We start from the raw sequence: 27,167 nt of genomic DNA, 5'->3' as shown, positions 1-27,167 counted from the left end.
ACCGCCCGGAATCTCCGGGGGAAGAACGCGTGTGCCATCGTGCCCCGTCCCCGAATCCAGGGGAAGTCAGGAAGGCTGTTGAAGGGAACCAGGTCTAGTTGGGCCAATGAGGGGCAACTATGAAGACCTGTTCCTCTCCTGACATGGCACGTAGGTGCAAGTGACGGGCGCAAAAGACAGGAGCATTGCTCAACACAACATGTGAAGATCACTGGGCTTCAGGAGCATTTTCTGCTCAGCACTTGGGTGTGACAAGTTCACTGAGCTTCAGGAGCATTCCTGCTCAACACCTGAGTGTGATAAACTCACCGAGCTTCAGGAGCATTTCTGCTCAACACTTGAGTACGAAGAACCTCACTGAGCGACAGGAGCATTTCTGCTCAGCACTTGAGTGTGACAAGTTCACTGAGCTTCAGGAGCATTACTGCTCAACACCTGAGTGTGATAAACTCACTGAGCTTCAGGAGCATTTCTGCTCAACACTTGAGTGCGAGGAACTTCACTGAGCACCAGGAGCATTTCTGCTCAGCACTGCGTGTGATGAATTCACTGAGCTACCTGTGATGGACTCACTGAGCTACAGGAGCATTGCTGCTCAACACCAGAGTGCGATGAACTTCACTGAGTTTCAGGAGCAAATCTGCTCAACATTTCGGCGCAAGGCGACCATGAGTCGCAGTCACTTTTAGAAGGCTCACCGGGGTTAAACGCATTTACTGCGGGCCCCTGGGGTCGCTGAGTCCCAGTGTTTGTCCAAGGGTAGTCCGCTCGGTTTACCCAAACACTGGCGGAAAAATAAAACCGGGGGGGCAACTGAGCGGCCCCGGAATGGTCATGACCCAGCCGGACCCAGGGGATGGAGTCTCCACTTGCCCTGGCTATAACTGTCGTGAGGCTCGATGGCGGCACGATTGAGTAAGCGGGAGGAGTGGAATAAGGCGCCCTCAGAAGCGTCTGACTCCAAGGAGGAGGTGACGGGTGAGTTTGTGACATGCAGGGGAAGCTTGCGCAACGGTCGCAATGTCTAACAACTCGAGGCACGAATGCCCGTGTAGTCGGGGGTCGCCCAGGCCCCCGTTAAAACACGCCCTTTGTACATGGCCGCTCTGTTGAAGAGGGTTTGGCAGCAGACCGGGATGAACTATAGTCACACAGGGTGAGCTGCTCTGCCACGGTCACCTCGGGACTCGATCGTGAAGCTAGCGCTGAAGCGGTCACATATGGAGGGGGCCAAAGGCTGCGACTACCATATACCCCAGGAGCCTCTGAAAGTTCTTTCAGTGGGACCCTTTCTCACTTCAACACCAGCTGAACACATTCTCATTGGAGAGACATGTTGGACCGAGTACCTCTCCAAAACTAGAAAAGAGATACTCAGCCCGTGGGCGAGATTACTCTCTTCCAGTTGACCTGAAGACCCAACGGGCTCTGGAGCACTCGAGGGGAAGGACACTGTACTGATACTCCACCCTTAGACGCAACACACAGGATGGCCTGCGGTGCGGGAGGTAGAGATCTGAAGCACATGTCTTTCAGGTCAAAGCTGCAGACCAATCTTGGGCCAAGATGGTCACGACCCACCACCTAGTAGCACGAAGAACGAGTTTACAACTGGCCTTCGTACCGGCTGGAGGAGCGGCTATATCAAATCCTTCGCCAGCAGGATAAGATAAGCACGCACAAGTCAGGAGCACTGCTCAACACTCGGTGTGATGAATATCACTGAATTTTCAGGAGCACGTCTGCTCAACACCTAATGTGATGACTATCACTGACTTGAGCGGGGTAGCCGAGCCTGAGGTGGGGCAGCAAAGTAGAGAGAGTGGTGTTAGTGTGCTGTGCAACACTTACCTGTCTCCACAAGCGGCAGGGGGCGCGTGAGAAGGCGGATGACCGGGTCCTCGAACGCACCAAGCTGCCTGCTGGCGACCAAGGGGGAGCTGAGGGGTGTAAGGCTATACAGGGTCACACCCGCCAGACTGGCCCTCTTGGGACCCAGGAACAGATGAAATTGCTCTCTCCTTGAAGTGTGGGTACCGCTTGCTCCGCTTTTTTTTTTTTTTTTTTTTTTAGGGAGCCAGCGGCGGAACAGACACACACACAAACAAAGGCTCCACCCGGCCCTCACCCGGGGGGAGGGAGTGATCGTGCCACTCCAAGAGCATCTCATCCATTCCTGGGCGGCCCGCTCCGGAATGCTTTCGCTGTCGCTTGCCACCTGGCTTGGCAGCGCCTGGAGCGGGCTGGGCGTCTCTACTGCGGCCGGCTCCCTGCTGAGGCCTGGGTGGAGGCTGCTGCGGAGGGCCAGCAGGAGCGGCGGCCGGAGAACGCCCACGGCGACGAGCAGGCGGAGGAGCTGCCACCGGCGGCGGGTGGAGGCAGCAGCTGGCCACCGGGGCAGGATGTGCCGGATGACCTCCGTCTGCGCTTGAGCGGCAGAGAACTGTTTGATGCAGTTCTCCACCGCGTCGCCGACCAGCCCAACCTGGGAAATTGGGGAGACCAGGAACCGAACCTTGTCCGCATCCGCCATACCAACCAGGCTGAGCCAACGAAGGCGCTACTGGACCACCAAGGTGGACATCGCCAGACCGATCACGCACGCTACGACACCCGTACCCCGGAGGGTGAGGTCGGATGCAGTGCGGTGCTCACCTATGAGCGCACGGTCTGGATTACCCTCGTGCATGCCATGGGTGCAACGCCATGGCACGCAAGAGGAAGGGGCTTGCCCACAGGCTTTGTAAGCTCTGCCCGTCGGAACGGACGAAACTCACAGGCCTTAGGGGGGAGACGAGGATCCCCCCAAAAGGCAGCGGCCGCCGGACACAGGTGCACCTGTGTCGACAGACCGCTCCAATGGAGGGACACCTCGCAACCCTTCACCGTTCCTCCATCAAGGGTAATGAGGGGGAAAAGCTATTCAGGCAGTTTCTGGCAGAGAAAGATGCTGTTCACCACCTGATAAGCTCTCCATGCATTTCGGGAAAGAAAGGCACTGGGGCGGCGAGCTGAGAACCAGCGCGGCCCGCCCCAAGATACCAAACTCCAGATTCCAACCGAGACTGAACGGGACACGGTGGAGGTTCCACTCGAGCCCGGCAGCCTCGGCGGCCCGTTTCAGCATAGCTGATAATTCTGGATCCGGCTCGGGCAACATTGAACTCCCGGAGGGAGACAATGCAGCCGAGTCATCATCTCCAGAAGTCAGCTCACCCTCTGATGCTGCAATCGGCGTCCTGTCCTCCAGGGGAGCCCCGAGTGAAACCGCTGGCCCACCCATTACAGATGGACCAGCAGACAACACAGGAGGCTCCAGTGGTTGCAGTGGAAGGGAGGAGTGAGGAGCCCACAGGGAATGGTTACCGGGCGGGACATCCAACACTATCCTCCGGTCACCCATCCCACACAGCACCCGAGGGTGGGGCATGGTAATGGGGACTCGCTCTCCGCGAACGAAGGCGAGTCTCGCCCTCAACACTGCGACAGTCATGTTCCCACAGTGAAAACATGAGCTGTCCACAAAAGCTGTCTCAGCGTGCTGTAAGCCAAACACGTGACACAACAGTTGTGACCATCAGAGAGAGACAGGGAACGACCGCACCCAGAAACGCACGGGCGGAATGACATCTTGAAAAAGACGCAAACGCACCCGTGTTGCTCTTTCAGAAAATAGGACCGTCACCAGTGCCGGAGCACACAGGGAAATGACCGCGGCAACACTGAACAGAGAACTGAAACAGTGAAGCACTCACTTTTCCGCCCTCTAACCAGCCATCAACACACACAAACATTTAGAAATTTGTTGCTGTTAAAACAGCAGTTGAGAGCTCAAAGCTCGCGATCACCGCTGCACTCGCGCTGTAGAACACCAGCACTGGGAGAGTCTTCCTGAAGAACACCGACACACTCGCTCGTTGTAGACAACAGCACTCTCAGAGACATCAAACGATCGGCTCCGAAGCGAAAGGCAACTAGTGCGTGCATCCACTTCCGTATTTATACCCGCGCCGCGGGGGCGGAGTGTGTGATGCGAATCACGCACGCCAATTACATTGGCTCGTTCAATAGTACTCGAAGATGATAGGCTCCCTAGCGTGATCCCATTTCAGTCGCGTCGACTACGTCCGACGTTATCGACTGAAAGGGAACTGTAGGGTATTTTGTGGTAAAACTTCACACAGAAACTCTGGGGACATCAGAGATTTATTTTACAACTTGTGTAAATGCCATTTTATCACCCCTTTAATATAACTATAAATAACATAGTGTTACGTGAAATGAAATAGTCAAATCCTACTTGCTTAGTTTCGGTCTCTTCACCGGCTGCAGTCATGTCCTCATCTAATGTATGACCTGCTAATGCACTCACATTTGCTTAAAGTAGCCATGGTGACAAGTTTGGGAGAGTAAGACCCAAACACACAATGTATAGTACCTTCAATGCCCTGTAGATGACGATATCGCTTCTTTTGTAGCAGAAATAAACTGCTGCAGAAAATGTTAGATGCCATGCAAAACTTAATGATTTAATGCATTACTCTTTACAAATGTATTGGAGTAAAGTGTACATATACTTCAAAAATGTAGTCAAGTAGAGAATACAAGACAAAAGTAGCCAAAAAGATACTTGAGTACAGTAACTAATTACATGTGGTCAAATACTAAAAAGTTCTGTACACTCGTTTAATGGGCTGTGTTCACTTGCTCACTGCAATGGCAATGTCCGACTGAGCTGTGGTGATTTTAAACATCACTCAGCCTCTTTCTTGCACTACAAATGAGTACGCTTACATGCACAATCATAATGCGATTATAATGGGATTTTGGTAATGTCGCGATTAATCTTTACCACATGTAAACATAATATTCCGATGAAACAAATGCGATTAAGCTCATAATCATAGTAACCATAATCGCAGTTAAATATGTGGGTACAGTGATTTTACTGTCGCCCAATAGACAATAACCCTTCACTTAAAAATAAAAAACATTGCATTTTACAGAATCTAACAGAACACACACCTGACTGCGGGTCCACAGTGAAGTACTGCTGGCCTTGAATCACTGAATACACCAGTTTGGCACTGCTCCCATACGTTGGGTCATCAGCATCTGTGGCTGTCACTTGAATAACCGATGTGCCTAGGGAAAGAGAGAGACAAAATAAGAGATATTTTTGATAAAGTCAAGGTTCAATAAGCATGTGACCCTCCATCTTTTCTTCCAAACACAGCTCAATGACAGCAGTCAGAGGACATTTGCGTGTGCATCCGAGCGCAGTACCGATGTTGGCCATCTCAGGCACGGTGGCGCTGTACAGATCGCCCTGGAACACAGGTGGGTTATCGTTGATGTCTTGCACGCGGATAATGAACTGGGAGGATGGCTCCAGGGCTCGGCCGGTCTGTCGGTCTGTTGCCGTGGCGATAAGGCGGTACTGGTCCTTCTCCTCGCGGTCTAGGGGTTTGGTGACGTGGATATTCCCCGTCCTGCTGTCAATGACGAACACCGAGCCGGCCCCTTCCCCTTTTAAAATGTATTTCGTGCGTCCGTCAGCCCTGTCCACACTCGAATGAAGCTGAAGGAATGAATAAAAGGTAGAAAAACACAAAATATGTTAAGAAATTCAAAAAATCATTCCCAAATTCCATTTCTATGAAGCCTGTATATACAGTATAAAAGGGAATCATAATCTGATCTGTATTGTAATACAGTATATATTTTTAAGTAATAGTAAAAACAGTTTGCAAATAATTTGTTTGAAGACTAGCTCAAATGATTTATGTAAAACACAAAGATGAAAAGATGAAAATTATTCAATAACATTATTATTTATTAAAGGAAGGCTTTATAAGGCTTTTATGTGTGGTCTCATTTGATATTAAGGGGGATTGTTTCATTCTGTAAACGCAATATTATGTTCAAGTCTTTCTAAATATTAATATATTACAGATACTATTACTGTTGGCACATAGACTTTCCATGAAAAGTTTGGGGCAGTAAGAATTTTTTGTTCTTGTTGTTGAAAGAAAATTTCAGCAAGGACGCATTAAATTGATCAAAAGTGACAGTAAAGACTCAATAGATCTTTTTATTCATCAAAGAATCCTGAAAACAAATTGATAACAATTTCCAAAAAAATATGACAGTACAAACTGCACAACATTGATAATAATCAGAAATGTTTTTTGAGCATCAAATCATCATATTAGAATGATTTCAGAAGGATCATTTGACACTGAATAATTATGATAAAAATTCAGCTTTTTTCACAGGAATAAAGTACATTGCAAACCAGAAAGGCAGCAGGTAGATCTGAAGTAGACTTTGAGATATGAAGAACAATTTCCCCCTAAATTTATAATGCATTTTATACAGTACACAGGCACAACAGAAGGTGTTACCTAAATCTAATGCTATTTTCTCACTTGGATAATACTCTTTTCTAAAAACATCCCATGAAAATAATGACTTCAGAGACTGTCTGGTTCCATGTGAATAAATAACTCCATGAGGTAATGAGATGTGTTTGTTGTTTTCAGTAACTGAGATCCTCTACGGCCTAACCACACAAATGTAATTTCCGAGTATAAAAAATGGCATGAGGGAAAAACTGTCCGTAATAAACGTGCAGCTTTACTAATAAAAAGGCATTTCCCTTTTTAATACTTTCCGACAAAGTCATAATTGCTATGGTTGAGCTCTGGGCAGGCAGACTAATCCAGGATCACTGTGAAAGGGCACCTTTCACCAGGGGCTAAAAAAGACCTCTGTGTCCAGATATCCAGTGTGTCTGATACGAGGAGCACCAGGTGTTTTTGGACTGATACGGGGCTGATGATTGGCCGGGCAGAAAATTCATTAGCTCAGCCGACCAATAAGGTCACAGGGGATCTGTGATAAACATGGAACAAAAACGTGCCAAATAAACCTGTAAAACCAAACATGCTTTGGCTGTGAAGAAACAATAGAATAGTGTTCACTGCTTATTGCCTTTCTATTTTTTAAAAATGTAAACATAAGCAGGTTGTCATTACAGCAAAATATAAAAACTGCAAAAAATTCTTTTTAAATTGAACTATCCCATAAATGTTGTTTCTTATGCTCAAACAGCATTAAAAAGTATATTTTTCAGGCTAGACCAGCCAATGCACACGTGCAGTTCTGAGCACGAGTCTCAGGAACCAAGGGCCTCGTTTATAACCGTTGTGTACGCACAAAACAGGCCCTTAAAGAGGCGTACGCCACTTCCGACGCTAGGGGTGTCGAAATTAATCGTTTCAACGATGCATCGCTATCAGGGGCGGAGTGGCAATCGGGAGAGTCGGGATTTTTCCCGGTGGGCCGGTAGTGTTTTTTTTTTTCTGAATGAGAGCGGCTGACGCTCATAATTCATTTTAAAGGTATATCGACTCATTTTTTGATCACATAAACTCCTGACACAAATTAAGACATAACTGTCACTATAAGTTTCTGAGAATATAGTGGTCAACTACTGAATCTTGAGTGTTATATCTTTTTAATAATGTATAGTTTGTCAAGGTAATAACATTAAATCTGATAGTAACTTTGAACTATTTGAACAAAAAAAAAAAAAACGCTTCAGTGCGTCGGCGCACTGGCAACGGTTAACAGGTTTTAAGATGCTAAAGTCGCAGTTACAAAACGCATGACTGTCCCGTACCCTGCTCCTCTTCAGAAAAGTAAATTCGCTGTCCCATTGATCGCGGTAATAATGAGGGTTTTGGTTTTGTGTTTTGGTTTTGGTTTTGGCTTCCGTCTCTGTGGTAGCGTCCATCATCCGTCTCTGTTTTTTTTTGTTTTTTTTTGCGTTGTCACTCATCATCTGACCTCACACACTAACCTCGCGACAACTGCCACCTACAGTACCCACAGTAGGCCTTCCTGTAGTAGGCTACTGCAGGTGGCAGTTTTGGCGAGGCTAGTGACAGAGCTAAGATTGGGAATGTTTTTTGTTTTTTTTAATCCGCCCGGGCCCGGGTATTATTAATTTTTAATAACGCAGTTTAAAATACGGGAGATTTACTGGAAACTACTAATACGGGAGGACGGCGGGAAAGAAGGGTTAAATACGGGACTTTCCCGGGCCAAAACAAGATACTTGACAGGTATGGCTCATTTATTTAGAAGGTGGGATGTAATCTGTAACAGTGCGGGTTGCAGTTTCTCACCATTCATAGTAACAGGAGTGAACCGTCTTTGTATATCTATAGACTTTGCCATAAAGCACTCTACTAAAAAATGCTGGTGTTTGGGTGCTGGTTTACATTTTTTTTAATTCAATTTTAAATCCAACAGTTGGCCATATTTGACCCAAACATTTTTTAGAGTGTACACTGACTGATGCTATTTTGCCCATAATCCAATGTGAAAAGGAAAAGGAAGACCTAAAATGCTGCTCAGGGACTCGAATTGGTTAATCAAGCTGAAACTGTCCACACACACAACATGGACGTGAATCAGTGAATTATTTAGCGAATAAGTTAATTTGCATTAAATGTACAAACGAATCGATTCACTAAATGGAAATCAGACTTTTCGAAGCTCCAGTTCGCAAACAATAGGACTTTAAAAACAGTAAAGCATTAAATCAATAAATAAAAGATTTAAACTATAAATCACCCACCTAAAACTTTCATTGTAATTTTAGGTTATGATGACTGAATGGTTACTTATACTTAATGATATATATATATATATATATATATATATATATATATATATATATATATATATATATATATATATATATATATATATATTCTTTTTATGTGGTTTCTAGCTGGATCTCATTGCATGGTTCGAGTTGGAGCTGGCTTCTAAAAATTAAAATTAAATAAATAAATGATTTAAACTATTAATCAGCTGCTTATTTTCTTATTTTTTTATTTTACTTAATTATTTTTAATTATTTTAGTTTTTAAATGGCCAATTACAAAAAAAATATTGATTTAAAATTTAAATACCATTAGCTGGACCATGGTAATTACCTAGTTCAAGCTGGCTTCCGATAAAATAAAAAATAAATAAATGCTATATTACACAGCTGAATTAGTCACACTACGGAGAAAATAGAATAGTGCTGCTACTTCCCCGACACTGCACGCTACTACTCAAAAACTGTTGTACATTGAAGCTACTTATACAGTGGCAATATCTCTTTATCCACACACTGCAGATGTAGTATGAGCAGTGTTATAACATAACAAAATTCTCTGGATTTTCCCCTCTCACCTACACACACACACACACACACACACACACACACACACACACACACACACACACACACACACACACACACACACACACACACACACACACACAAGCACAATAGAAGTCTACATGTCCATCTGTGTTGTCCTCATCTCTCAGCTGTTTGCTTCTCACCCTCTTAGTCCATCTGTTTCCCTCTCTCTCTCTCTCTCTCTCTCTCTCTCTCTCTCTCTCTCTCTCACTCTTTCTGTTTGTCCATCTGTTTAACCCTCATCTAACACCTCTCTGTCATGTTTATCCATCCTGCACGTTTCCAACAGCTAATATTCTGCCTTTGTCTGTTTCTGTAAGTGTGTGAGGAGAGTTTAATGGGAATTAAGTTATTATTTCTAAGCTGGGTCAGGGTGAGAGAGGAGAGAGAGAGAGAGAGAGAGAGAGAGAGAGAGAGAGAGAGAGAGAGAGAGAGAGAGAGAGAGAGAGAGAGAGAGAGAGAGAGAGAGAGAGAGAGAGAGAGAGAGTGAGCTGACGGCCAGCTAGAGTGAGCTGAAGGGATTATTCATCCTTCACTTGGGTCTCTTTCTCCGTCTTATCTTTGTCTTGTTCTCACAGCTTTTTGGAGTAGTACTTTAGTACAGAAGGAGTGTGTGTGTGTGGTCAGAAGAAGGCTTTACAGTGGTTTCCCATCCTGTGATCACAGTAAAGCTTTGCATGCTGGGAAACTGAAGTGGGTTGAGGGAGCTTGTGATTAAAGGAGCTCTCAGGTTCTTTCCTCCAGCATCTAAAATCTCTTCCCCCTGCTTTTAGTCTTAAAACAGTGACAACTTTCCATCTTTTTCATTTGTTTGACTCTCCCAACCCATTTTTCAGTACTTTTTAGACTTTCAGACTATTTTTTAGACTGAATTACCAAGATCTCGTACACACACCCACATCATCAGCACAAATACCGTGAGTGCACACATACAACCTGTGCTGTAGATATACAGAAAGCTAGTCTTCAATATCTAGACCATACTTCAGATTATTCTGGTTAAGAATTGCTCAGGATCAATCGCAGATCATATTGTTTAAGGGCAGGATCATCTAAACTATTATACCATACTAACATAGAAATATAATAGCACGGCAGTCTCAAACTAAACTGTAAATTTATTTTTATATTGATGATATTAACAAACTTTGCATTTTTGCATATACAGTGCCTTATACAGATTATTTTGTGCAACAATTTTGCATATTTACATGTCAGTACTTTTATTCATTCATATAGATTTTTATGTAAAAAAAATAAAAAAGTAAAAATGTTTAAAAAAACTTTTTAAATTGAATAAAAACAGATAATAATGAAAATAATAATAATTATCATAAAAATAGGGCACATTGCACACACCAGTGCTTATTTTTTTTTTTTAAACAATTTATATTGTGTTTTAGCAAAAATATTACAATATTAAAAAATAGAAAGTTTAAATAATGTAATAAAAACAATAATGAAGTGCAAAAATGTTTTGGCTTATTCCAAATATAGCACAAGATAATCAGTGAACCTGCTTTTTACCTAGTTTGGACTAGCAAACATTGGCAAACCCAGTGATCATTTTGTGAACATTTAAATATCAGTATTTATGATTTAATTTATTCATATAGCTTTTTATGTAAAAGCATGTTAAAAAGCAAAAATGCTTAAATGTAAAAAATATTACCATAATAATTAAAAGAATAAAACAAATTTGAGCAAAAAATGTATAGCTCACTTAAAATATACCACAAACTGGTATAGTTGGATTAGTAGCTAGCGAACTGGGTTTTCACCAACTGAAATTACTTAAATTTCGATCCGTTCATCACACAGAGCTTCAAAAGACTTGAAATATAGGCTAGCGCTCAAGTTTGGTTAACTCTTATGGTGCTTTTTGTCACTTTTGGCTGAATTTTTAAAATATATTCTATTCTATTATTTTTATTCAATAAGCTGGTATTATTAATCTTTTCCTGCTGAATCACACACAGTAAGTACATAGTGTATATCTACGTATATAAATAAATACATAGATGGACCCGAGCTCTGCAGTTCTATCAAGACGTCTGGATTAATGGATCTGTGCATTGATCATCCCTCATTACCATGTCTCCTCTCCACACAAACACCACCACTGCACCGCTGTGCATCTGACAGCATGGGTATTTAAATCTACAAATTAGCACGGAAAGTACCTTACAAACACACATACACACAAATACATTTGCATACGTCAGACCGGAGCTGTAGATTCAGACATGGCAGCGCTCAGCCGTAGCAGAACACGAGTGCACAAGCTGTCAGAGTGTTTTAAATAAGTGAGGTAAGAACATGGATTCATAATCTCATATTAACACTCGTCATTCTATGGAGAAAAGCCCTGCATTTGGTACAGAAAGATGCTTGGAATGCTGTTTGGAATGGAATACTAATAGAAATTATTGCATTCTATTAAAAAAAAAAAGTAAATGAGTAAACATTAAGATAAGTCAGCTCGGAATGGGGAAAGACCAAAATTAGTCAAGTTTGGTATGAATTGTGGTTGTTTAGCTCAAATTCCAGAATTAAACATCTATTTTAACTGTAAGGACTGTCAGTAGGAAATGGTAACTGATTTTAGCACAGGAATTTGATCTCTTGTCATTCTGTTCAAAAAATTATTTGAAGGAAATGTTAAAAATTGATGTTTGATACCGTTTCCAGTTCAAGCTACAATCTACAGTATACAAATATATTAAATTGCAGTCAAACTAGTCTTTAGAAAAGTAAATACAACATGTTGACAAAAAATAAAGGGGAGATTCTCTTTTTAAATACACTTCTGTTCCCAAGTTTGGGGTCTGTAGGATTTTTAAATGTTTTTGAAAGAAGTTTCTTATGTTTAAAAAGTCTGCAATATATTGTAAAATGTAATTTATTCCTGTGATACAAATCTGAATTTTCAGTATTATTACTCCAGTCTTCAGTGTCAGAAATCATTCTAATATGATGATTTGATGCTCAAGAAACATTGATGATTATTATCAATGTTGAAAACAGTTGTGCTGCTACATATTTTTGTGGAAACCGTGATCATTTTTTTCCAGGTTCCAGCAGAAAGTTCAAAAGAAAAGTACAGTACAATAACGTTTACTTGAAACAGAAATCTTTTGTAACATTGTAATGTCTGTACTGTCATTTTTGATCAATAAATGCTAAATACAATTATTCATTTCTTTAAAAATCTTATTAACACTTATTAACAATTAAAATTGTTTTTTCCAGCACAAAAACAATTGAACAATTGATCAAACTTGAACTGTTCAATTCAACCAAAAAGTCCCCAAAACACCCAGATATACAGTAAATAGAATGGATGATTTAAGAAGTAAAATGCCACACAGGGATTTCAGCACAAACTCATTGCATTGCTTTTAACTTAACTTAATTTACATTAACATGAACTAAGCAATTACCTAAATAGAAGTCACTTGAGAGAGATTTGAAGGAGAGTGTGTTTCATTAACTCGCTCATCTGTAAAGCTGCATGCACAATACAATACAATTCAATACAAAATAAAATTAAAACAGCTAGTATTTTGTAACGCTAAACTACCACTAGATTAGAAAAGTAGCTTGGTATTGGCTACAGTATTTACATTTTTTAAAACAGCTGAACTTGTTATTATACTGAACAAATGTATTTAAGTATGTAGCGTCACTACTTTTATAGTTAGCTGCTCCTCAACACTGCATGGCAGTGTGATTTTACAAACACAGCCCGAGAAACTTGTACCATATGGTAGGTTCAAATTTTGAGAGGCATGAAGGCTTTTGATCATAATAAGAGCTCTGAGGTACGCCGAGTGCTTTTCTTTAGTGCACTCTGAAGCCATTTGTAGTCTGAGAGAGAGGATGTATGTGTGACAGTGAGAGACAGAGGAGGAGTTGCTCTTCTGAAAGAAAGAAACAAAGAAAGAAAGACACAGAACAAAGCGTCAAGTAGATCTCAGAATAAGCTCTAATAGATATTAGCACCAGATCAGCAAGACACGACAGATCTGAGGGCCGTGAGAGACAAGCACGTTTATTCTGAAATCAGAGAGAGGATGGACACGATCAGCAGGTCTGCAATTACTCGGAGATACTCAGACAGAGCTACTGAAGAAGAATACACTACTGATTTTGAATGGCCGGAAAAGGAGAAAGAGTGTAGGTCGTGTCACTCTAAAAAATGCTGGGTTGTTTTAACTGAACTTTGGGTCTAATATGGACAAACCCAGCCGTTGGGTTAAATTTTTACAATGCATTGGTAACCCAACATTTGGGGTTGTCCATATTTGACCCAAAATTGGTTTAAAACAACCCAGCATTTTTTTAGAGGTGGTATTCAGAATTGATCATTCCTCTTAAATTCTATTTGAGTCTGTGCTGATCGGCTGGTGACCGGAATTGGCCGATTTTCGCAATGGCCGGCCGGTCAGTCTGACATATGCCCATTTTATGCCGGTCAAATGCACTCTGATGTTGCGCGATGTTAATCATGCGGCATGATTAACATCGCGCAAAATCAGCATCACAACGCACATGTAGGAAACCTCGTGAATTACGGCCGTTTCACACCACAAGCGTGAGCAGCGCGTATTTTTTTCGCCGTGCATGTTAATCAATGAGTGGATTTACACCGGGAGCAGGAGCGTCGCGTGACAGAGTCTATTTATGCTGCGCTTCTCGAGCTCAATTAAAGTCAAAGCACACTTTTGATGGACAAAATAACTATGATTTCACACAAAAACTGCCCAAAATGCACAGAATTTGCATGTCTGGTGTGTTTTAACAAGAAATGGAGTAGGCTATGTCAGAAAAGAAAATGATTTTTTTTAAGTTGTATATTGGATGTGATAAGAAGGAAATGTTTCTTCCATAACACTGCACTTTAGATGTGTGTGAATTTCCCACACCAGGAGTCATTTATATAGTTCTATTTTATAGCGATTACTGTTCAAAAAATGTTCTATGCAAAATGTAAAATGTTCTACTAAAGAAAAGTGAGAAAATAAATATTTGGGTGTGCTGTGAAGTGGTTAGAAAAAAATAAAATCGGAATCGGCTAAAATCGGTATCGGCAGGTCAAACTCAATGAGAAATCGGAAATCGGAATCGGCCTATAAAATTGTAATCGGTGCAGTCTGTGCTTGAATTGGGGAAAACAAGTCGTGGTCAGAGTACCAGCAATAAGTTAGAAGCGCTGGTACTAAAGAAAAAGTGAGGGTATGCTACAGATTAAAATATAGAAGTGCCAGCATTGCGTACCGGTGCATACTGGCCCATTTCGAGCACCGATCTCAGTCCTTGCATTTGAACTGAATCTGAATTGAGGAAGAAAGCAGGATGCAGAATAGCGAACTAGAACTAGTTAACTAAAATAAATCAGTTATTTGTACAGACGATGATAGATAGATAGATAGATAGATAGATAGATAGATAGATAGATAGATAGATAGATAGATAGATAGATAGATAGATAGATAGATAGATACAGATAGATACATTATTCTGTTTATTCATACAGCTAGACCTATAACAACAAGACATTTCCAACCAATAGCCTATTGATATCATATCAGGGAGATAAGTCAGTAAATTCGAGTAAAATCACAGGCTTCGGTTATCCCGTGCGAATGTGCCACGAAATTCAGATGTGGGGGGGTAATTTCTAAATCACACGAGGTCCCCAGATAATACTAATCCAGTGCGAATAGGGCTTTAGACAGACAAACATACGCATATTCTAATTCATTTCTTTTTGTATGTAGACGAAATGCTGCCAAAATCTTGCTGACACTATGATTGAAGACACTAAACACTGTCAATCGTGACCAGTCATAAAACATGAATCATCTAGACCATCATAAAAGGCGTACACACTAAAAAAAATGATTCAAGCCCTTCTTAGAGGTGACACATTTAAATCTAATTTGCTTTATTTAAATATATCTAATTAAGATCATATGTGTAAATATATTTAATTGGTTTAACTAAAAAAATTTTAATAGCTCCACTCAAAAAAATATTCATTGGATGAACTCAATTAAGTTGTGGGCAGGATTTCCATCCAATAAATATATGTAGCCCCAACTCAAACTGAGTAAATCCATTCAACAGAATGTAAATAAGTTAGCCTAACTCATTTGTAATAAATAGATGCAAAAGAATATAAACGAGAGAGGCTAGTTTATTTTTATCAAATACTTATTACTAACCAGAATTACTTTATTTCTGTGAAACGTCTATAAAAGTTTTATTGAGAATTAACAGGGGTTCAACTCTATGTTTTCCATTTGAAGTCACCATAACAGTGATCAATGATTCCATTAGTTGGGCTCTTAACTCTTATTTTATCTATTGACTTTTTTGGCTGCTGTGACAATGTGTTTGTTAAACACATTTGGAGTAGCAAAGAATACTAAAGTGAAATGACATCAGCTGATGATGGTTAACGGTTGATGGTTTTATAATCATCATGAAGCAGACTGATTCACTGAGGTATTTTAATCTAACAATTATGTTTTTTTTTCACAACAAACCCTGTGTTACTGCAGCATGAGATCAAGCATTATTATAATAATAAGTTTGAAGACTTTAACGAACATGAACACAATAAATCAGTTTCTGATGACACACACAGACATCAACAATCAGCGTATGAATCTTAACAATGGTGACAATCACAAATATTTAGATAAACAGATTAATTCAGAACATCACTGAAAAGCTACTAATTCACAACAAATACAACAGCAAAAAATAAAAGCAAATATTTAGAATCAAACAAAATTATAGGACAGTTCAACTGCATAATTTATTCATGTTGCAATGCATGCTGGGAGTTTTGTACTATGGTGGTACCCAGCATGCATTGCAGCGAAGTACTTTTGATTGTCACCATTGTTGAGATTCATACGCTGATTGTTGATGTCTGTGTGTGACTTTTTTTGTGCTCATGTTCGTTAAAGTCTTCAAACTTAGTGTTATAATATTCCTTGATCTCATGCTGCAGTAACACAAGGTTATATGTACCAACATAATGGTTAGGTTATAAAAACCTCAGTAAATCATTCTCTTTCATAATGATTATAAAGCCATCAACAGGTAACCATCATCAGCTGATCTCATTTCACTTTAGCTTACTTTGCTGCTCCAAATGTGTTTAACAAACACACTGTCACATCAGCCCAAAAAAGACAATAGATATAATAAGAGTTAAGAGCCCAACTAATGGAAACACTAATCACTGTTATGGTAACTTTAAATGGAAAACAGAGTTAAACCCCTGTTAAGTTTCAATAAAACTTTTGTAGACATCTGACAGAAATAAAGTCAGTCTGCTTAGTAATAAAGTATTTGATAGAAATAAGTTAATCGAGTCACTCGTTTATATTCTTTTGCATCTATTTGATACAAATGAGTTAGGCTAACTAATTTACATTCTGTTGAATGGATGTACTCAGTTTGAGTTGGGGCTACATATATTTATTGGATGGAAATCCTGCCCACAACTTAATTGAGTTCATCCAATGAATAATTTTTTTGAGTGCAGTGACGTAGCACAGCCTACCTTGGCTTTTACCCAAAATCTCATCATATAACACAATCTGACAAGTAACAGCCGTAACGGACAGAAAACAACCACACAGTCCTCCGTGTTTCATTCCAGAATCCTTCTGTAATATATTTACAAACCCGCTGACAGCAGTCCCAAACCTGACAAACTGACAAATGTTCTCTGAAATACAGGAAATTCATCCTTGAATTCCTAAGAGCGCAAAGCCAAAGACAAATTCAGCCCCGAGTGATGAGAAGTGGGTGAGATTTACACTTCCTGCAGTCAGAGAGACTTCCTGTCCTGAGGGGTCACATAGGAGCACGCTTGGTTGATTTTGGGAGGCAATAAAGCAAACATTGCTGTGTGTCAGACAAGGAAAGAAGCACGGCATCAAAGTGCAGCTTAGAGGAGTCTCTCTCTCTCTCTCTCTCTCCCTCTCTCTCTCTCTCTCTCTCTCTCTCTCTCTCTCTCTCTCTCTCTGGTGAGCTACATGAAGCCTCGGGCTGAGCAGTCTGCGTTCACGCGTGTGTGAGTTCCAGAACACAGCATGAGCATGATGTCCAAGCACATTCACTGACTACTACTCTAACCAGTCAAAACACACACACACACTAACACAGATGTACACGTATTTAAAGCAAACATGGAATCCAAACGCACCCTATTTACTACTGTGATTCACATTACTGGTTCAGTGTTGTTGTACACAACTTGTCAAAAATCTCCACTTCTCCCCTCTGCTGAATATCCCATTTCATTCCGAAATAATATCACATTACAGAAGTAAAAAGGGGGTTGCAAATTAGGCGTATAGTTTCTGACTAGCATTTCCAAATGAAATGCAAAAATAATGACCGTTTTCAAACAGGTAATTCATCCCAAAGTCACGTGATTGGTTGATTCACCTCAGATTACAGATTTCACATTTAATGCAACGCACTCTTTCAATTACATTGTGAATAGAAAAATAACAGAAACAACAACAGAAAAAAAGACGGCAGGGATGGTGGTAAAAATAAAATTATATAATATTAACAATAAATTATAATATTTACAAATAAACTAAAAATACAATATACATTAAATATTTTAATTAGCCTATTGATTAAGTAATAATCACTCAGTAATTGAAATATTTATAGCATTTTATAGTATTTTATTTTTTCCAATATATAAAATTAGGTTAATTAACCGATTACTTTTTAAATAATTAAAATCATTTATTAAGTGATTTATTAATTCTGTTTTTATGTATAAATATATGTATTTATCTATTCTCTAGTATTGCTAAATCATCAACACAAATAACAGAAACAATTGAACAAAAATAAAACGATTTGACTTATTTTATTTTACTATTAAACAAACAGCAAAAAAGTTCCCATGATATGAATTAAAAAATACAACATAAAATGACAAATGATTAATGCAAAAATGCACACACATGAATTTTCACAGTAAACATAAACACAAACACATTGTGCAGGGACTGTATGGCGCTGCTCACACAGTGTGTCGAATCTGACCACATTCTAGAGGGGCTTCAGCTGCGCTCATGGTCCAGTGATGGGCAGGTTTACCGCCTACATTTAAACTAAGACCCTGAGCTTAACAGACACACACAGCAAAGAGCTTCCAAAAGCCAACCCATAAGTAAACAGGCAGAGATAAACCCACCACTGCTAGCTCAGGCTCGCCAGAACCATCTTTAGCTTTCTCTCTCAATAATAAACGGTGACAATTGGAGGCCCTTCAACCTGCCAATTAACAGCAGGCTGACAGAACACACACTGCCTCCTTTAGCTCTAGTATTCAGTGTTTTAACCTCAGATGTGTTCGGAATTGCTCAAACTATTTTCTGAATTCGTAGAAAGATGACCTATTTGCGTAAAAGTGCAGTATAGAGGTAGTAAATCCCATAATGCAATGCGCTCAACTTCACCATTCACATCCAAAAAACAGGTCATACGGTACGTCCTAATTCACATACTCATGCACTATTCTATGCCGTTTTGTTGTATACTGTAAATAGAGATGTGTTCACACTGAAAATACCAAATAGAAAAAGTGCACTTTAAATGGTCAGATCATGCACTTAACGGGGTCATATAATGGTACATGCACTTTTTCAAGTTGATTGTAGTGAAATGTGTGTTGGCAGTGCCTGTACACAACCATCATATAATGATAAAAATCTATCCAGTGTTTTTGTTTTAATCTCCTTATATGTTTTCCCTGCCTCAAATTGAGCCGTTCGATTTTGTGACATCACTAAATCAGACGCCCCTCCCACGATTGTTGATTGACAGCAGCGTTTCAACAGATCCCTGCCCTGAGCGAGCTGTCAGTCATCATAGTCCGTCATTGTTGATACGCTGGAGCAGAATGGCGTCTAAGCGATTGTGGTGTTCTGTTCTTGGGTGTAATAACGAACACAGCAGTAATTTTGATGTTCCTAAATCCGAACCGCTGAAGACACAGTGGCTGAGTTTTGTTTTCGAAGGGAATATTCCCCACGAGCAACGTCAATGCTTTCATGTTTGCGCGATTCGCAAATCTTTTCTCACCAGACTGCTTTATTAACGAAGGAAGTAACTTATAAAGCTGATTTTGATAAGAAGCTGCTCCTGAAAAAAGAATCGTTACCAACTATTCATGTCTCCCTGCTGAACCTCCAGAAAAAGTAAGTGTAAAATTTTATTAACCTTTATATTAATCTTTGCAAATCGCTTCACGATGAATGCGGCTAAGGTTTACACTCAGGGTACATACGGCATGTTTTCTGTGTACGACGTTCTCAATATAATTCATAATCCCACGTTTATAATGAACAACACGTTATGGTTATTGTGTTATTACAAACTGAGTACGTATAACTTACATCAGTAAACACATAGCGTTCGTACATCTCACTAAGTTAATCTACCCTGTCAGTACACAAAGATAGATCAAAGTGACAATATAATAACCAACCATTTAGAAACGTCATGTTCGAGCCTTAATTGTCGAACTTCTTCGGGCCGTCATCTTGTTCCGACTCCGGTTCAAACTGATACGGTTGCCCAGATGTGTCCTCCTCAGAGACTCCCGCTGCCATTTTTTCCCTATACCCTCAACTGTTGTCAAGGAAACACTCCACGTGCGGTGTGGTCATAACGCTGTTATGAACGCCCGCAGAACAGAGGGGCGGAGTGAGCGAAGCTCATTATCATTTAAAGGCATATGCACTGAAATGGCGTGCTGAAAACTGAGCTGTTTTTTACCAGGTAAAATTAGTGTTTTCTTACAATACTAACGAAAATTTTTAATTAAAGTATATTACAAACTTTTCATTTAGACCCTAAAGAATCAAATTAACTTGTATGAAAATGGCATTATATGACCCCTTTAATTAAGCGAAAAAATTACTTGTGCATGTTCATGCAATCAATCATGCGACTGATGTTGAATGACAAAATAATATATATATAATAACTCACACATAACATATATAACTCACACATCACACGATTGAGTAGACGTGTAGATCTAGTGCATTATTTGGGATACAAATATGGCCACCTTGGGGAGAATGCACACTTCAGTCAAACTAAATAACTGCAATGAGCACCAACCAATGAAACTGTGAGAAAACAAAAGAGCGAAAGAGAAGGCCAAGACAGTGGGAAGTGTGAGCGAAAAGATAAGATAAGAAACATCACAAACTTCTGCCCACGTCTCCTCAACCACTGTCTCGTCCATATTTCGCCATTCTGTGCAATTCAGTGCAAAAACGACGACAAGCTCTTATTCTTTGTTGCTCGTTGACATGTTGTCAGCGGTATGACTTTACCACGGCTACAGGGTGTTATTAGGCACAACGTGAAGCAGCGGCAACAGCAATTTGATGAAAGATGCCAAAGTGCACTAGAAGTGAAATGTAATGGAATAAACAAATAATATACTGCATTATACTGCATAATCATGGGCTGTTCGCGACTGATATTAATACAGAATGTGCAGTCACAGGTAGAGCATGAATTCTTTAGTCATTACACATTTTAAAATGTGTCAGAATTTATACTACATATAACACATATTAATTGAGATCAAATAAATATCTTGCTTAAAATGGCCATATTGACAGGGTAAAATTGGTGTGTCAAAATATGTTGTTGCAAATGCAGTGAAATCTTTGTGTGCCATGTTATGTGGTTAGTAATTATCAAACACTATTGACGACAAGAAAAAAAAGAAGAAAAAACAACACCCACTGTTCTTGGCAGGAATAATTAGTAGCATTAATAAACAATCATTGAGTAAGGCCTAATGTAAAAACAAACTAAATGTAGCATTTTATGAAATAAAGCTGAAATATAATCAAATAAAAATATTTGATGCAAAAACTTGAAAAATGAAGCACTAAAATTAGAAAACTGGAATAAAAATAAATGAAAGCTAAACAAAAATGAATAAATAATTAAACTAATAAAAATGACAAAAACAAACTTAAACAAACTAAAATGAAAAAATAGCTCTTTTAAAATATGAATAAATACTATATAAATTAAAACATGTGGCAAATCACTGTACAGACAAAAACAAATGTTTTTGCACTTTGTCAAAAATGAACAGTGATGATGAGTTTGAAAGGATAAAAATATGCAACTGTGCAAAAGATGAGAAAGTTTATTATGCAAATTCTAAAAAAATAGCCTAGTCTTTACGCCCTTAACCACACACAAAAAAAAATAATTTTACTGATTTTTCTGAATTTGAATGTACTGCATGTCTGTATGTCATCTGCCGGCCATATCTGGTGTGCGCCTGCTTTACAAATACTGGAACTTAACTGTTAACAAGAAAATGCTGCACAATCAAATAAACTGGAGCCATTTTCCCTCAGTTTGTAGGGCAGAATAGAGATCTCTAGTACAGCAGAAGCATGTGATTTGAGACACCATCTTTATCCTCAGTCTGTATTTCCGCATCCCATTTTCTCTGTTTTTTCACCTCCTCTCAAATCTGTTATATAAATCTCCTAATCATCTGCTCTCAGATTTGTGCTTTAATTGCTCTACTGCAGTCATCTGTACACCAAAATGTTTCACTGTGGGAATTAAATGAATCCAACCCGTAGAAAAACAAAACAAATTTAGAGACAGAAAAAAAAGAGAATGAAATTTGGGAAATGATCTCTGATGAGTTTCCCAGCAGGAAAAGCCCCTCCCCGCTTCTCATTTTCTTTCATTGAACACTCTTCTCCTTGATCTATCCGATTTTTCCTCTTTTTGATTCTCCAATGTCCAAATGTGTTCTTTCAGACACAACACCACATGCACTCCTCTCCTATGTGTGATTCCTCCACTAATGGGTTCAAAGGAGGCAAAATGCACACATCACATAAATACCTAAACACATGCACGCACAAATGTGCACACTCGACTTTTCAATAATAAATAGAGACCTTGAGGTTCTTGGGAAAATAAAACACTGAATAGATGCTTCTAATATGCATCTCTACTCTTGAAGAATATTGTAACTTCTAAATGGACCTAAGTGGCCTCTTTGTGTTTGTAGAGCAAAGGCAGTGAGCGGTATGAATCTCTTAAAGGTGAAGTGTGTTATTCTCTGCACAGCTTGTATAGATTGGACAAAACATATAGCAATAAACTCACACAACTGATGATATGTACACCACCATTAATAAAAATTGTTGATAATAAGAATAATGCTTAATATGTTTGTGGACCCCCCCCCCCCCCCCAGAAATCACTGACATTTCGGAATAACAACCTTTGTTTGAAATAGAAATATTTTCTAACATTATAAATGTCTTTACTGTCACTTTTGATCAATTGAATGCATCCTTGCTGAATAAGAGTCTTAATTTCTTTAAAAATAAATAAAAATAATAATCTTACCCCACACTTTTGAACAGCAATGTATCTTAATTTAGAGAAAAAGTGCACACTTTTTCGACTGTATTATGCATACCAGGCCAGTAGTTGGCGATGTAACTTTGTAAAGAAACACATTCTCACATTCACATTCTTCTACAGAGCAGTGAATACAAACAGATACACTTTGCTGGAGAAGTGTTTATAAACTCAGTATCTTAGCACAAACACAATCCTGTAGTCCGCCATTGTCCATCATACGCATGCGCATTACATCATGATAACTGTATCGTTTTCAAAACCTTGGACTTTGAAACCTGCTTTCAAAATTAGGTGTTTTCAGGCCCCCAAAACGCTGCTGTCGTGTAAATAAAACGTATAAAAAGTTTTGGTAACACTTTATTCCCGTTTGAAAATTAACCATGGTTTTATTACAGTAAAAGTGTTTTTTGGGGTTTTTTTTAGTGGATTGATTGCCATTTGTATAACCACAGTTTTACTACAAAATGCCATTTTTAAAGGTATAGCGGAGGATCTTTCCGAATTTTAGAGAAGACCCGCCCTCTCCAATTTTTTTAAAAATGCACATGCGCAACACTCTATTTGCTCCCGAGAGAGAACGCCTATTAAACGTGTTGAGTGACCGAGGACTCAAGACATGATATGCAATGGAGAAGTAGCTTGTTGCATTTGTGTAATAAATACTATGGTGAACACATTGTAATTATCGAAAATGAACACACAAGGTTTTAGAATATTTCAGCGTGGTACCATTTACCATTTGGTCATAAGGCTACTTTAGACAAATTGAGATGTTTAACGTGTCTACGCGGTGCATGACTTGTGCCAGGGCTAGCATCGCTAATCATAGCTTACATTAACTTTTACTAGCAGTGATTTTAAATGGATTTCTCCAAATAGTATGACAAACTTTACCTGTCTAGTTGAATCTTCGCGACTGCGGCATCAGTGGGAAGCCCAACCTGTGCTTTTAGCGAATGCCAGCGTGTGAAATATTCACTCTGGTCTTGTTTCTATATTCTGCCGCCTTTCTCTTCTTATCATACACTTCGTATACATTTTTTCTCTTTCGACCCTCAGCCATTTTATAAGGAATGGCTGAAACCGTAACTCATCACACATAATACACCTGAAAGTGCGCATGCGCAGAAGGGACGAGCACTTACGACGGCCTTACGTAAACATATCACCAGAATGATTGACACTTAGGTGGACCAATAGTATAGGCTACCCACCCGGAAAAAGAAAATCCTCCGCTATACCTTTAATCTATGGTTAGTGTAGCAAAACCATGGTTAATTTGTGGTTACCATGGTTTAACTACAATAACCATGTTTTTTTATTATTATTTGTATTAAAACCATGGTTAATTTTAAAAGTCCCCCTGTAGTGAAAATCAAGCTTTTAATATTGTTTATATGTCTATGTGGTGTTTTTAATATGCTTTGAGACAAACCATGTGTAAATTCATAAGTCAACAGTCAACACCATAGCAGAGTTTTTTCTCCTTAAAACTGCAGTGAACCAAAGACAGCCTCAAAAACACGGTTTGAAATCGCTGGTGTTTCTAACATCACAAACCACCTTGTAACCAATCAGGTCAGCGTGTGATCATCAACGAGTGGATCTCTGAGCTGAGTGAGTGATTGGAGGCGGGGGCTCATTCGCATATTCAGGTGGACTTCAATGGTTTGGATGGACATTCTGTTGACTATAAGTAATGTTGCACCTACATGTCAAATAACTCTCATTAATCTGCTTAATATCTGCTAACACTTTATTATGATGGTCCACAACAGACATTCTACTGAAAATAAGTCACTTTGCAAGTGCAAGTCAACTTTTTGTCTAACCCTTTTATCTACTAACCCTAACCCTAACAGTCTACTCATACTCAACTAATACTCTAATGACAATGAATTGCAGGGTAGGTGCAACATCACTTATAGTCAACAGAATGTCAAGAGGGTACCATTAAAATAAAGTGTAACCAAAGTTTGTTTGTTTCAGTGTTGTGCAAACGCCTCCTAAAAGCCTTTTAAATTGCATGGCATCTAACACAGCCTATGTCAAGTTGAACAACCCACCGATTCAATTGCTTTTACTACAAATCCAATAGGAAAGTTCCTAGTTCATACATCAAAGTCAGTGCTTGTGTTTCGACTCTTAGTAGTGGAATGGTCAGTTTCAGTTTTTTCTCTGAAACAGCTGCCCTCCTTTCAGCCATAACTGATTCACAATGCAGTTCTCTGGATCGTACACAGTGTAGTAAACGGTGCATCGTGATGAACAACAACAGTGACAACAGCGTGTCCTGGCCCATCAGATAAACATTTACTAGGATACAGTGTCAGCACAGGGACAGGCAGAGAAGCGGATGCAACATTTATGAGGTGCACGGTCTTGATCTCGTGTTGGTTTAGCGCCAGACTCTTTAAAGCCTTGTGTTCTGTATAAGCAGCTGGCAAACTTACTCAGTGTGAATCGCAGCTAATGCGACCTATACAGCGCAGCTCATTACCGCAGAGCGTGTGCGAGCATCTGTGTTTTTTAGTGCATGTGTTACTAAATGTGACCACCGAGCATGTAATTGCGTTTTGCAGTTTTTTCTTCTGGTGACATCTAATAATTACTGTCAAAATCCTGCATTTAACAAACTCGGAGGCAATGCAAGCCTTGATTTGTTTATAAAAGAACCCCACAAATTGACCTGCGTAGCAACAAGGATAGTGTTATCATGTTTGCAAGATTAAAACGTCTTGAAAAAAATCGACAGAACTTTAAAAGGATAAGAATTGTGTCATCATTTACCTACCCTCGAGTCGTTCAAAACCTACATGCATTGCCCAGAATGGCCACAATTATCTTTGAAAACACAGATGGACAATAAAATACATTTTTCAAAATATCTTCTTAGGCTTGGAACAACATAAGGATGTGCAGAAAATATAATTTTGAGTGAACTATGCATTTGTTATATAATTTCTACCTAAACCTCTTATGAAAAGACTTTTCTCTTTGGCTTATGCTACCAAGCCCTTTTATTTTTCACATTGAATACCATGTTTCACTCAATATGTTGCATTGAAGAAGTCAAATTAGATGCAAACATCGTTAAATCAAATGAAGTTCTAAATTAGCATGCAAGCATAACAATCAAATGTTCACCTTACCCGTCCAATCAGTACCGGCTCTGGTCCACTATATTCCTCTATCACAAAAAACTGGTTCCATATCCAGCTTCTCCGGCGCCGGGATTGTGACGGCATCTCATCCAGATTTGGTCCAGTAAAGGTCCTGTGGAAATCACCACTGCTCTCTGCATCTTGGCTACCAATCATTATAGTTTGTATTTCCTGTGTGCTGTTTTTTAACCCAGAAGGCTTCAGCAGGATCACGCTGGCGTCTGGTGGAGTAGATCTGTCAGGTCCTTTTTCACCAGGTTCAGTTTCAGTTTCCTCTACTGCAGGAGTAAGATCAGCGGGAACGAAACGATCGTGAGACATTCTAGATATTTTGTTCTGGTCAAGAGGTGATACTGTTGTCTTAATGATTTCTGGGATATCTTTGGAATTGTGATCAATTTTATTCAGAATATGTGGAGTAGAATCTGTGTTCACACTTGCGTCAGGCAACAAACCTGGAGTCAATGTAATTTCAAACCCAGTTTTTGCAATTTCTTCAATCTGTGTGTGATGCAATCCTGATACAGAGTCGATAGTGTCTTTGTTGCTTTTTGGCAAATTATCCTCATTTTTACGTGCTAATCTCAAGCTTGGAGTTCCTGCTTTGTTTGCAAATGGCATCTCACTTTGCTCTTCCTCCACATCTAGACTCTCTACCTGACTGTCTTCCCTTGCAGTTTGCAAATGCTCCTCACTTTTCCATTTTCTCAGGCGAGCACTACTTTCCCCGAGCTCCAAGCACATGCACAGAAAGAGCAACGCAGCCCAGATACTGCCACTCATCTTGCCTCACTTCGTTATTAGTCACAATGTTTGCCACGGGGGGGAGAACAATAAGATCGACCTTCACTCACGCTCTGTCTCGCTGCTCCATTCATCTCCTCTTTTCAATTCCTTATTCTTCATGAGGTTCAGTGGCCATTTAGCATATTATCCGTTTTTGTGGATTACATTTCTCTCTCTGGGTCGGGTTAAACACAGAGGGCGATTCCCATTGTTTGGGTTTGATTGGGCAAACCTGTTCAAAGAGATAAGAGGAAGAGAATCAGTGCTGATCATGAGTAAAGTTAATTGGGATTTGCTGTTGGGATTACTGGAAAACTAGCACAGTTTCAATTAGGTAACAGTTTGGGTCTCTGCAGGATCATGGGTACAGAAACGTGCATGACTAGGCAAGGTTCATAAAACTTTCAATCTCTTAAAATCTGGGACTGCTCCAAAGAAGCCTTCCAAAGCAC

At 39.8% G+C, this 27,167-nt stretch overlaps 1 protein-coding gene across 1 annotated transcript in view; it reads right to left on the bottom strand.

The window, feature by feature from the left end:
- cdh24a (cadherin 24, type 2a) overlaps positions 1-27,167 on the bottom strand; it is a 95,196-nt gene that overhangs the window by 52,957 nt on the left and 15,072 nt on the right. The window contains exons 2-4 of the mRNA XM_077218739.1: positions 25,918-26,947; positions 5,287-5,581; positions 5,026-5,145 (exon numbers count right to left, since the gene is read on the bottom strand). Coding sequence (XP_077074854.1) covers positions 5,026-5,145; positions 5,287-5,581; positions 25,918-26,712 — 1,210 coding nt within the window. The 5' untranslated portion in view covers positions 26,713-26,947. The remainder of the gene's footprint in view (positions 1-5,025; positions 5,146-5,286; positions 5,582-25,917; positions 26,948-27,167) is intronic.

Source organism: Siphateles boraxobius, unplaced genomic scaffold (assembly GCF_051911475.1).
Source record: "Siphateles boraxobius isolate OS27281-9 unplaced genomic scaffold, OSU_SipBor_1 77, whole genome shotgun sequence".
Lineage (NCBI taxonomy): Eukaryota > Metazoa > Chordata > Actinopteri > Cypriniformes > Leuciscidae > Siphateles > Siphateles boraxobius.
This window is presented reverse-complemented; position numbering and strand designations above follow the sequence as displayed.